General features: G+C 40.5%; 1 protein-coding gene across 2 annotated transcripts in view; it reads right to left on the bottom strand.

Annotated features, from left to right (window-relative positions):
• The window catches only part of CACHD1 (cache domain containing 1), a 235,715-nt gene that overhangs the window by 67,584 nt on the left and 154,029 nt on the right, over window positions 1-14,102 (bottom strand). For both annotated transcript variants that reach the window (XM_086390374.1, XM_086390375.1), the window contains exon 4: window positions 11,598-11,704. In XM_086390374.1, coding sequence (XP_086246500.1) covers window positions 11,598-11,704 — 107 coding nt within the window. The remainder of the gene's footprint in view (window positions 1-11,597; window positions 11,705-14,102) is intronic.

Here is a 14,102-nt window from a genome sequence, read left to right as displayed (position 1 = left end):
TTTTTCCTTTGAGAAATTGTCATCAGATAAATGGCTGAAAAACTGTGCCTCTTCTCTCTGCAGGTACTCTTTATTTCCCGTCTACTGGGTCTCAACATCCGCCTGCATACAGTGTACTGAACTATCTGTGGGTAATTCTAACATATGGGCCCCAGAGTCCACAGTCCCCAAATATTTTCCTTCCAATTTCATCCTCTACATCTGATCGGTTCTGACGTCATTGGCCTTGCGAGTAAAAACAAAACCAACCACGTCCCCAGACTCCTTACCTGGGCGTTTTCTTTAACGCTTAGCCCACCATGTCAATGAGAAAGAAATGGATTACAAACTGTGTGTAGTTGGGCGGTGTCTTCTGTTTTCTTAACAGGGTTATTCAGCAGAGGTATGGACAAAAGGAAAATGCTCTGTAATAGAAAACTTTTGCTTCCACTTGGAAGAACTCTGGACTTTCTGATGTGCAGCCCAATACTGCTCAACAAAGCACCCAGAGCTGTCTACCTCCCACAGCTTGCCAAACGTAAAACACAAGAGCTGTCCTAAATACGCAGAGTTGCAGACACACAAAAACACACATCCTTTCCCAGCAGACCAGAAATTACATAGTACCTCTCAGTAATACTCCATGCAATAGCAATCCTTTGGGAGGGGAATCAAATAAATTAACATCCCGAGCACTGCAAACAAAATTTCTGGCATTATACCCTATTGCACCTTTCCAATTCCTACTCCTTGCTTACATCCTGAGTATCAATTTACCATGTATTCAGGAGGGGCCATATTTCACAGACCCCCAGACACTGTTTATCCTATTCCAGAGGGGGTAAGCATATCAAGTGACCACATACCAGCCACTTTTGAGGCTTCCCAGGTGGTTCTAGTGGTAAAGAATTCACCTGCCAATGCAGAGAGATGCAGGTACAACCCCTGGGTTGGGAAGATTCCCTGCAGTAGGAAATGACAACCCACTCCAGTATTCTTGTCTGGAAAATTCCATGGACAGAGGAGCCTGGCAAGTTACAGTCCATGGGGTCATAAGAGTTGGACACGATTCAGCATTGAGCATGCACGGGCACTTTTAGCTATGTTATCTTACTTAATTCTTACAACAACCCTATGAGGTAGATTTTATTATTCAGGAAACCAAGGCATATCGAGGTTAATTTTTTCAAGTATATAATAGCCAGCAAAAGCCAAACTTATGGAGTTTCACCAAAGAGATACTGTTATTCCCATTTTAGAGCTAAGAATATTTTGGCTCAAAGTGAGGAGTGACGTAAGCCTTGAGCCTGGAATGGGATCCATGTAGTCCTCTCATTCTCCCAGCACACTGATCATGTCAGCTAAAGCCCATTGCCACAGTTAGATTAATGACAGCTGACCCAGCTATCTCACTGTTTACTTCAGTTTAATACTAAGGAGAGGACATCCACAAGTCTCTGACTCTGTTCCAAGCTCACAGTTCATCCTGTCCACTCTAAGTTAATTACATAATGTAAAATAACCAGTCCATTCTATCCTTGATTCAGTTGAGACAGCCTGGTCATGGGCTTAGATAATCTAGAACAAATTTCTGAGCCAATCCAAAATCAGCACAGGATACACTGCTCTGTCTACCTTCGTTTCCAGTAGACCATTTCCAGTGGACTCAAAGGTCAAGGTCATCTCCAAACACTCATGGAAGGAATAAGAGAAAATTAACGGAGATGGAGTTCTCAAGTCAGGCTGATCATTACAATCAGCTCCTGAAGCCTCAGATTCCCAAGCTTTACCAAGCCAACATTCTGATTCACTAGGTCTGGGTTGAGGGGCCAACTAATAGGTATTTCTGACAAAGCACTTAAGGTGCCCCTGATGATCAGCCAGGTTTGGGACACTCAACCAGGATGGGAAACGCCATTGTCTTATCTGTTTCCTTAACTTCAGTTGCTTCCTAGACTCCGTCATCTTCAACATATAAATATTTTCAAGCCGCTCTAAAAGTATTATCACGATTTCCCTGATGGTTCAGTGGCTAAACTCCATGGTTCCAATGCAGGGGTCCCAGATTTGATCCCTGGTCAGGGGACTAGATCCCACATGCCGCAACTAAGACCAGGTGGAGCCAAATAAATTTGTTGTTCAGTTGTGTCCAGCTCTTTGTGGCCCCATGGACTGCAGCAAGCCAGGCTTCTCTGGTCTTCACTATCTCCCAGAGTTTGCTCAAACTCATGTCCATCGAGTTGGTGATGCCAGTCAAACACCTCATTCTCTGTTGCCCCCTTCTCCTCTTTTTCCGCATCAGGGTCTTTTCCAGAAAGCAAGCTCTTTGCATGAGGTGACAAAAGTATTGGGAGCTTCAGCAAGCATCAGTCCTTCCAATGAATATTCAGGGTTGATTTCCTTTAGGATTGACTGGTTTGATCTTCTTTCTGTCCAAGGGACTCTCAAGAGTCTTCTCCAGCCCCACAGTTCTCTTTATAGTCCAACTCTTACATTCATACATGACTACTGGAAAAACCATAGCTTTGACTAGATGGACCTTTGTCAGCAAAGTGATGTTTCTGTTTCTGCTATTTAATACGCTGTCTTGGTTTATCATACATTTTCTTCCAAGGAGTAAGAGTTTTTTAATTTCATGGCTACACGCACTGTCTGCAGCAGTTTTGGAGCCCACGAAAATAAAGTCTATCACTGTTTCTATTAAAAAGGTATTATCAACAGAACCTTCCCTATATCTGATCCCCTCCTGAGTTATCAATGACGTTTTACCTTTTCTATGCCAATCAACTTGGAAGAGTGGTCCCCATGGATTCTTCATTTCTTGTTCCCCCATTCATCCCTCATCTAGCCAATTTCCTCTCTCCATGGCCCCTCCCACTTTTGGATGATCTTGGCTGCCCCCCAGTTTCTCTTCTCTCAGGCTAACCACCCTTCCATCTGTTCTCCACAAAGCTCTCTTGCCTGCTCTGCTTAGAGTCTTCAACCGCTTGACTTCAAGCTAAGAAATGAAAACCAAACCAAACTCCTCACACTGACATACAAGGTCCATTAAAATCTGACTTAGTACTACCTTCCTTTTCCGTTACTTATTCCCTCTTACACAGCGACCTGTGCTGGATGCACTTTTTATAGATTCGGAAATGAGAAATGTGTTTGGTACTCAGCTTGAGAGCATTCAGCACGTTATCATACTATATCTGTTGATTTTTCTCATCCCAAGTGCCTTCAATATACATAAGACAAGGTTGTGAGCTCTGTGAGGGGAGGAATTCTGTCTTAACTACCCTGGTGTCTGCCACAGTAACTACTGTAAAGTTGTCACAGGAGAGAAACTTATTATGAGGGAGAAAGAGAGTCAGGATTGGTTCTGGTCTCAATCCTTGGTAACGAGCAAAAGGAAGCTGCTGCTAACTGATATATGGAACATGGCCCACGGAGGTGGTTTGGGTGGGAAAAGAGAAGATTGTGGGTTTGGTCAAGAGTTTGATGTGTCAGTAGGTAGAATATAGTGTTGAGGAGACATCTCTTCATTTTAAACCATCTGTCATAAGGAGGCATCAGACTAGGAGTCAGGACACGGACGTTTAGTCACGTTAATACCAACATTTTTTTGTTTGACTTTACGTAGATCAGTTAACTTCTCTAGGCCTGTTTCTCATTTATATAATACTGACAAATATTTTCCCTTGGTATCCATGGTAAGGATAAGGCAAAAGTATAAGATGGTTTATGAGGTACCAAAGAGTAACAGATTGATTTTCCTGTGCGCATTGTATGTTTGAAATCACCACAGTTAGTTTCATGAAAATAATACTATTCATCTGGGTAGTCTGTTTCAATAGTCTCCATATACCTGAGACATTTATACGTGCTGATTTCCTAAGCTAGGACAACCAGTTCTGATTTATAGCATATCACATATACATTCTATTCTTCACTAAGGTTGTTTCAAAAGCCTTGGTTATTCCATTATAAAGATGAGACAACAAAGTACAAAAAAAATCCTAGTTCTATTTATTCAATAAGCATTTACTGTGTACCTTCTGGGCTTCCCTTGTGGCTTAGCTGGTAAAGAATCTGCCTGCAATGTGGGAGACCTGAGTTTGATCCCTGGGTTGGGAAGATCTCCTGCAGAAGAGAAAGGCTACCCACTCCAGTATTCTGGCCTGGAGAATTCCCTGGAATGTATAGTCCATTGCGTCGCAAAGAGTCAGGCACGACTGAGCGACTTTCACTTTCCTATGTACCTTCTATGGGCCAGGGCCTGGATTGAACACTTGGCATACAAAAAATAAATGAAAAGGAGAAGAGCATCAAACAGATGTCCAACATAAAAGTTAAAATTCTATAGTAAGAATGGATCATAGAGTAAAGTAATAAAGAGTTGTGACTGGGCTGACACAACTCTGAAGGGCCACCCCCACCTCTAAGTTCCCTTGGGGTGGCTGAGGACTCCACTGAGGCTGTACCCCAGCCCATCTTCTCCTACTGCTCAATCCTGTCTCTCCCTTTCCCCACAGATTGCCAACCTCCATCTCAGAGTCTGCTTCCTAGTAAACCCAACTTGCTACAAAAGACAAGGAATTCTTACCTAATAAGAGTGAAGTATAGAGAAGTGGTAGAAACTAGGGATTTGGGGAAAGGAAAGGGATTCCTTGAGGATACAGCTCAGAGGTCACAAGGAAGTGAGAGAGCAGAAGATGAAATTGAAAGGCCTCCATTGTTATTTGGAAGGTTGAGGGAAGCAATCAGAGATTTTTGAGAAATGGAGTTATAGAGCAAGTACTTTAGCATATCTACCATGTGCAGAATACACTGAAAATGAGAAAGAATAGGAGAAGGGAAACTTTGGGGGAGATTTCTACATTAATTTGTCTTCTAGAAAGGCAATGAAGATTTAAATCTATGGTACTGAAGTGGAAAAAACAAAGGGGATTCAAGACATATCTTTGAACTATGGAATTTAAGCCAAGTTTCCCTTTAATGAAAAGGATGATGAGATCTACATTACAAGTGGGTGTGATGAGCAGGAAGAGGGACACACAGGTAAATGCCCTAGTCAGGTGACTTCATTCACTTATGCTCTCATTTGGTCAAAGCTGTTAAAGCCTGAAGTCTCAGGTAGAAAAAGATGAGGAAGAATTCCCAGTGTAACCAGGACAGGGTACTAACAATATATTCCAGATTGGGGAGTAAGTTTAGAGGAAAGTGTTCTTGCTTGTTTGATGGTTTAATATTTGAGGTAGCTACTGGATTATCATAGAGAAATATGTGTCCTGAAGTTGGTTCCTCAATAAATAAACTCAGAAACAGGCCACAGCTGGAGACAGAGATTTAGAATTGAGTAGCATATGGTGGGAGCAGGAGTTCTGTATAAATGGAGAACATTTGGGGAGATAACAGTGAGGGGAGGAAGGTGGTGAAGAGAGGACATGCGGGGACATCCACCATAGGAAAAAAGAGCCCAAGAAGAAGGATGATAAAGACTGGACAGAGGCGTCTGGGGATAAATGGCACAGAACAATTTTATAGAAACTAAGGAGGGTAAAGTTTCCTAAAAGGAAGCTTTCATGCCAACTGCTGTATAGCAGTCATGTGAAACCGTGGAGGGGTCACTTGAGATCCCAAGGAGCAATGAGGACTTCCCTGAGCAATGTGGCTCAGAGGGAAAGAATCTGCCTGCAACATGGCACACCTGGCTTCAATCCCTGGGTTGGGAAGATCCCCTAGAGGAGGGCATGGCAACCCACTCCAGTATTCTTGCCTGGAGAATCCCAGGGACAGAGGAGCCTGGTGGATGACAGTACATAGGGTCACAAAGAGTCAAAAGCGACTGAAGCGACTTAATGCACATACACACAAGGGAGCAAGGATATAGTGAAAAACCAGGACAATCTCAATGTTGAACTGGAGTAAATTGGTTGATTTAACATTGTTACACAATTATACATTGCTACAACAATAGAGACTTTGGAGAAGTATATTTGTTTTCATAGACATATAAGAATATTCACAATATATTTGCTAAGTAAAAAACAACAAAAAACCCCAGGCTGTATTCATTATGATCACAGGTATTATGGAAAGTGTATATATACACATGAGAATGTATGTGGCTAGTAAAATCTTCTGAAATCAGTGTAATAGGATTGTTGTAAGAAACCTAGAAGACGAGACTCCAAAGTAGCTCACAGTAGAAGAATAGAACTTGAAGAGGAATCAAAGGGAAGAAAGGTTCCCTTTGTTTGTGTACTTAGTTTTATGTATATACATATGTACACCCATCACCATACATGAATGTAAATGGAATCATAACCTCAAGAGTCTAGATTTCTAAGTGATTGAATAGTTTTTTAAATAATTACCACATCTTTTATGATACTATCTCAATCACAAAGCTGGATTAATTAGGCATACAAAATCCTAGAAAGTCCTAGCTTGATTGATTTTATTCTTTTTTTTTTAGGTAGAACATAGCTTCACATTGCATTGGAATTAGCATTTTAACAGATGATTTTCAAGTCATTTTAAAGAAAAACAAAAAACCTACAGCACATAGCCAGTGCTTTTCATTCAAAGAAGGAAGTGATGAAACCACTGAAATTAGCAGTTTGGTCCACAGCCTCCAGTGCCCATCTGGACCTCCTGCAGCATTTACTGCTGTAACATGACTTATAAGCGCCTCTTTCACCCCATGAATCCTGTTTCTCAGTGAAGATGGCAACGTGACCAAGATCGAAGTTTCCAACTTCAAATGCTCTTTAAATCAAACACAATAAAGAAAGTCCAGACACCCTTTCTTTCGGTGAGAAAGAGTAACTCTCACTTCCACTCTCATCTCAATTGCGTAACTCAAGAGAGCAAGAGGCAACTTTCCTTGGACTCTTCAAATAAACTCTCTTTAGGGATCAGGCTATGCACAAGAAAATAGCTCAGCAGGAATTTAAGAGAGACAGAGAGAGAAAGTGAGAAACTAGGGATAAAAGCAGGAAAGACCCTGAGCAAAACATGACCCATACCATCATGTAACACATGCACTATTGAACGTCAGCTATTTGTATGGAATCAGGGACAGGAGTCAATTTAGAAAGTAGAGATGTGGTGGGGTCGTTTTAAGACAAAGAATACACGTGTGTTGGATGGATGGACACATGACCTAGTTTTGGATAAATGAAGCTAAGAATGGTTTACAATTTATGTGAGTCTGTTTCCAGCTAGTCTGAGAGGCAATCTGAAACTGTGTTATCAATTAGGAACCCATTGATGGATTATATACAGACTGAAAGAGCCTAAGGCTGGACATTTTACAGATGTAAATATCAGACATGTGATAGCCTAGAAAGCACATTAATTCTGCTCTGAAAAGGGGCATGAGCCAGAGAGGAGGGGAAGGGGGAGCTGTGAGGTCACCCTCCCCCATCTCCCACTCCTCTCATATTACAAATGACTGTTCAAGAATGTGGACTTTGGCTGTAGCCACTGCCCGGTGGAATGTCACAAAACTTCAAATACGAGCAAGTCCGTTCTCAAATACCTGAATACTGCCAAAAACGGCTTGTAAATCTAGCTGCATCAACTGTGCTGAGAACAACTCTTGTCAGTTAGGGTGTTATATCAGTCTTTAGGACGTGATCTTGGAAACAGCCAAATTCAAGATCTGATCTCTAACAATCTACCTCTTCCCTGAACATCCTCATTCTCCCCATCTTTCCCTTGACAAATAAAGACTGTAATAAAACAGCATTTGGTCAGGATCCCCAATCATGTGCAGCTGAGTTCTACTCTAAAACCTCTATCACAGAAGGAAATCTTAGTGTAACTAATAGGTTTTCAGTGCCTCCTCCAACCCGCTCTCCCTGTCTCCTAGCCTCACTCTCAGCTGAGGGTCTCTTGCTTCCTAATTCTCTGAGAAAACACAATCACTATTGCAGGTCATGCTCCCAAGTTCCTGACATCACATTGGTCATTATGGGCATTCCACACACTTCCTCCTTCTTCCTCCTTCCCATTAAGAATGAATGCTCTGTGCATTTCCATCTTCTACTTGGAATCCCACCATCTCTTGCCTAATCAAGGGTAAGGCTGTAGCAACTATCTCTTTTCATGTCTCTCTTTTATCTACTGAATCATTCCCTTTGGCACATGACCTTGCCATAATTTCTCTCAATTTAAAAATATCATCTATACTCCATGTGGCCCTCCAGCTTTCCATTCAGCAAACCTTTGGAGTTCACGTGCTTAGCATCTCCTGCTCCATTCTTAAGAGCCTGAGCTGATGAAGATCAACCTTTCTTTTACTCTACGATTCCAGCAAACAACCTTTGTCAAATTCACCAGTTAATTGGTGTTTATGTTGCTTAATTTCATTTTCTCAAGAGCCTTCATCTTACTAAGGGCCTATTTAGCACAGTTGACCTCTCCCCCTGTCTTGAAACACTTTTGTCCTTTGGCTTAAGGCTCTCTTGGTCCTCCTACCAGACTGATTGCTATCTTAGATTCCTTTACTGCTTCCTCTTAGAGTGAACTCTAAGTTGTAAAGTGTCCCAAGACTCAGTCTTTGGACCTCTTGTCATTATTTTTTCCCCATGGCCACTTGCTGTATGATCCTACTGAGTCTCATGATTTAAGTATTACCTATACACAATGAATTTAAGTGATAAATGTCCAGTCTGGCCCATTCTCTGGACTCCAGACTTGTCTGGGTTTCCCTAATAGCTCAGTTGGTAAACAATCTGCCTGCAATGCAAGAGACCCTGGTTCAATTCCTGGGTTGGGAAGATCCACTGGAGAAGGGATAGGCTACCCACTTCAGTATTCTTGGGCTTCCTTTGTGGCTCAGATGGTAAAGAATCTGTCTGCAGTGCAGGAGACCTGGGTTTGATTCATGGGTTGGGAAGATGCCCTGGAGAAGGGAAAGGTTACCCACTGTAGTATTCTGGCCTGGAGAATTCCATGGACTGTACAGTCCATGGGGTTGCAAAGAGTCAGACACGACTGAGTGGCTTTCACTTTGGGCTTCCCTGGTGGCTCAGATGATAACAAATCTGCCTGAAATGCAGGAGAACTGGATTCGATCCCTGGGTCAGGAAGATTCCCCAGAGAAGGGAATGGCAAACACTCCAGTGTTCTTGCCTGGAAAATTCCATGGACAGAGGAGCCTGGTGGGCTACAATCCATGGTGTTGCAAAGAGTCGGACATGACTGAGTGACTTTGACTCACGATACACAATGAATCTAAGTGATAAATGTCCAGTCTGGCTCAGTCTCTGGACCCCAGACTTGTATACACCACTGTCTATGAGACATTTTCCCTTGGATAACTTTTCTAAAACTGAGATGTTGACTCCTTTCCTCCCACAGAAACCTTCTCTTTCTCACCTCCCCATCAACTCTGTCATTCTTGTTGATAAAGTCAAATATCTTGGAAGTCCTTCCCAACTCTTCTCTTATTCTTAAACATTCTGTACTGGGCACAACTGGGAAAGGAAAAGAGAGCAAATACTGAATCTGGGAAATGAAAGACTCAAGTTCCAGCTCTCTGCCCTGAGCCAGCCTTGGAATCTCCCATTAGAATGTCTCTCTGCCCATTCCATGCCCTTCTCTACTCACTTCAATTATGTTTTTATGAAAAGTATTTTCACTGAATTCTCTTTCTAGTAGTAAATCCCACCTGCTCCAGAAGGTCTCCAGATTCTTCGACCAATTTTTTTTAAATGACTGAATTTATTATATATTGGTCTAGACAAGAAGTGCCTGGCAGATTTAGGTTGCATCATTTAGCTAACAGCTATAGTTTTTTAATCCCTAAGCAACATAAAGCTTACAGTTCTTTCTTTCCAGACCTAATAGATTACCTGGTTTGTGTATACAATGCCCAAAGACTAGAATTCTTCCTCTGAACCAATACTGGGTAGGGCTCTAAAAGTAAATATTCTGGGTCTCTGGCTTTTCTCTTGGCTTATACATGTTTCCTGGAGACCTGGAATCTGGGAAATACACTTCTTCATGTATAAGGATTAAATTTTTTATTTCTCCAGTGATGAGGGAAGTCTTAGGACCATTCTGAGCTTCAGAATATTCCTTGGTAAAATCCTAGGACTGAGATTGGTAGGTAATTTCTAAAGGCATTTCTAGCTTTTATTTTTTAATTAATTTATTTTTAATTGAAGGATAATTGCTTTACAATATTATGTTGGTTTCTGCCATACATCAACATGAATCAGCCATAGGTATACATATGTCCCTCCCTCTTGAACCTCCCTCCCACCCCATCCCACTCCTCTAGGTTATCACAAAGCCCCATTTGAGTTTCCTGAGTCATACAGCAAATTCCCACTATTTTACACATGGTGATGTATATGCTTCCATGCCACTCTCTCCATTCAGCCAACCTCTCCTTCCCCTGCTGTTTCTACAAGTCTGTTCTCCATGTCTGGGTCTCCATTGCTGCCCTGCAAATAGGCTCATCAGCATCATCTTTCTAGACTCCACATACATGCATTACTATATGATATGTGTTTTTTCCTTTCTGATTACTTCACTCTATGTAATTGGCTCTAGGTTCATCCACCTCATTAGAACTGACTCAAATGCATTCATTTTTATGGCTGAGTAATATTCTGATGTATATGTGTACTACAGCTTCTTCATCCATTCATCTGTTGATGGACATCTAGGTTGCTTCCATGGCTTAGGTATTATAAACAGTGCCAAAATGAACATTGGGGTACATATGTCTTTTGCAATTGTGATTTCTTCAGGGCATATGCCCAGTAGTGGGATTGTTTGGTCACATGGTAATTTTTTATTCCTAGCTGTTTTTTAAAAGGTGAAGCCTTCAGGTTCTGAGGCCCATCACCCAACAGCTGTATACAAGACAGAGTGAGAAATGTAGATCGGAACTCCAGGGCAAGAAAGCAGAGATAGGGTGCCAGTTTGAAGCTATATGTAACCGTGTGCACACATGTCCTAACCCTAGTAGTAATTACTATTGCATATGACCGAGTTCTGACCAGACCAATAAGAAAGTTCAACATACAGTCAGTTGCCCATATCCACGGATGTGAAATACACAGATCTAAAATGTCAACTGTATTCTTTATACCTCACCATATATGTAAGGGACTTGTGTGTCTGCAGATTTTGGTATGAATGGGGCTCCCTGGAACCAAGTATCTGCAGATACTGAGGGATGGCTGTACAGCATCATGGCACTGTTCTGTAGTAGGAAAGTAACCTCATCATTCTTCAACTGCCTCCTCAAATTAAGAATTATGAACAGGGAATACAAATGAAATTCAACACTTTCTAAATGCAGAGACAATTGGGTCTCGAAGGTAACCTTTAAATGTGAATCTGCTAACAAATGAGATAATAGATTAAGAATCTAGCAAGTCACATGGCATAGTTCACAAACACAGATGTAATACAGTGAATGCTCAATGTATGTCTGCTTTATTTTCTTCTTCCTTTCCCTCCTTCGAGGGTCAGCTTGCCAGAAAGAAATACCTAACTTTAAGAACATATTTTTTTTCTTTCAAACTAAATGTAAAGCAATACGTTTATTCAAAAATGTGGTGGAAAACAGTTCACCTTTATGAAGTCAAGAGATTACTAACCTGAATTTAAGTCTCGTCCTGGATTGAAGGCCCGGCTATTAACAGTAGTAGATAGTCGATCACAACTAATTGTTCTAGATACATTGGTATTAAAGTTCCCATCAAATCTGAAACAACAGAAGAGAATCAGCAATATTTATCTGGTCCTTATTCAATTCAGAAAACAAACAAAAGTTAATAGTTCAAATACTGTGTACAGAATAGGTCAGCTCATGAATAGTAAAATTACAATTTAAATATTTTTAAAAATCACTTCAGAGTAGTGTGGACAAACCCAACATCTGCATCTAAAGGTTTTAGAAATCAAAATAAATTCTAAGAAGATTAAAAAAAAAAATCCTTCAAGACAACTTTCCCTGCAGTGAATGACCAGGTACTGTTGATGAAATCATACAGAAAATAGATTTGACAAAATTTAGACCAGAATGACAAACATTCAGACTTAAGCTCTGGTGTGACATGTGAAAAAATTCTTTAAATTATTCTGTCTGAAAACCAATGACCAAGCATAAAAACAGACAGTAGTGAAGGAGAAGGAATGGCTGTGGAGTAGGAAAGATCTAGATTTGAATCCTTGCTCTGTCACAATTACATGTGTGAACTTGCATAAATTGTACAATCTGTCTGAGCCCCAGGTTTCTTATCTGAAAAAAAAAGAAAAGAAAAGAAAAAACATTTTCCAAAGCTGTGAGAAGGCTGTAAACAACGTACCACAGTTCCTCTCATGATAAATGATACACAGCTTGCACGTTTCAGGCTGTAATATAGATGAGGCCAAGGTCTTTCCTGATTTCTAATGGGCGTGCAAGGCTGAACCTAGAGTTAGAACAGTGCTAAGTCTCTGGCTAGTAGCTGATCAATAAACACAAATATAATTATGACTCATTTCCCAGGGAAAACAATCTACAAGAAAATAATAAGAAAATCTACTGACTCATATAGTCACTAAGACTATTTTCCAGTGAATTTTATCCAGAAGTAATAAATCCAAGTAATTTTAACTTACAGGTAAATTAAAGAGATTTAGCTTTGTTCTAACTCTAGGTTCAGCCTTGCACTCCCATTAGAAATCAGGAAAGACCTTGGATTTATTACTTGGATTAAAATTAAATCCAATAATCCAGTAATTTTCTCTTTTTCTCCAAAGGAGAAAACTCTAGAACTTCTAAATAAGCTATTTTGGATTTCAGGTACTGAGATGATTCATGAAGGTTCTAAGAGTTACCTGTAAATAAACTCAATCTGAAATTAGGTCTTTAAAAACTAGTGTTAAATGTGTATCTCTGATTATAAATATCATTAATGAAATTTCATTAACACGGGTAGAGAAGCTCTTACAACGCTGAAGAAACACTCCTAAAAATCAAGATCCACTTTATCATTCATGTGAATGTTGATTTTATGGATCTTTTTTATAAGAACTATTAAATTGAACTGGCTGTATAAGCAATGGGGCTGGGTTTTCAAAGGGTATGCTGGGTTCCAAAGCAGTTTTGTTTCGATATCTATCATCCCAAAAGAGGAGACCTTTTAAGAGATCTTAAGAGACTCTTCAGTCCAGTCTCTCATCCAGTATAGAATTATATCAACACTGTCAACTGTGCCTCCAAGGACGCAGTTGCTTTACAAGTGTGGTCACTCTTCCTTGGACCTGCTCCAGTTTGTCTAGACGAGAAGATTGCTGCCTCAAAAGCCACAGATGGAGAGAAAAGAAGAGATTAATACATCAGCAGCTGCCAGAGTGTATGCTGGCAAAGCAACATAGTCTCACTGTCCTCTCTTGTTTTAGTATTTAACATCTGTGAAGCAAGAGTAGCATTAGACAAGGAACTCACTTGCTCTCCATGCACTAGATGGTCATATTAAATCTATTCCCTCACATACTTTTTAAATTAAAGACAGGTAATATTTAGGCTTTGTGGCCTACAAGGTCTCTGTCACAATGACCAATTTCTGCCATTGTGGTGTGAACGCAGCCAAAGAGAATTTTTAGAGGAATAAATATGGCTGTATTCCAGGAAAACTCAATTTTCAAAAATAGGTGGTGTACCACACTTGTTTCACCATCTCTGATCTAGACTGGGGCAGTCCTACAGAATTTTTTGAGATGATGAAAATGTGTCATTTTTGCACTGTTCAATATGGTAGCCACACGTGACTACCGAGCACTTGAAATGTGGCTACTGTAACTGAGAAACTAAATTTTCAATTTTGCTTAACCTTAATTTAAATGTAAACAGTCACCAAATAGTGGCTACCATGTTGGACAATGCAAGTCTAGAAGGTTCTCCTGATTATCTAATCATCCTTCAAGTCTATTCACTTATCACTTCCCCTGAGAAACTGGATTGTGAATGCTTTCCTAGTCTATGTCAAGTGTCTCCATCTTCTCTCAGGGCAAGTGCATAATTTTAAATTTATGGATCCATTTATATATGTCTTTTTAATTGGACAACACTTGTAAATGTTTTTAATGGGTGGCTTTTTATGGTTCAGGCCATATGA

Source organism: Bos grunniens, chromosome 3, assembly GCF_055505025.1.
Source record: "Bos grunniens cultivar Pamir isolate PY7600 chromosome 3, Bosgru_T2T1.0, whole genome shotgun sequence".
Taxonomy (NCBI): Eukaryota; Metazoa; Chordata; class Mammalia; order Artiodactyla; family Bovidae; genus Bos; species Bos grunniens.
This window is presented reverse-complemented; position numbering and strand designations above follow the sequence as displayed.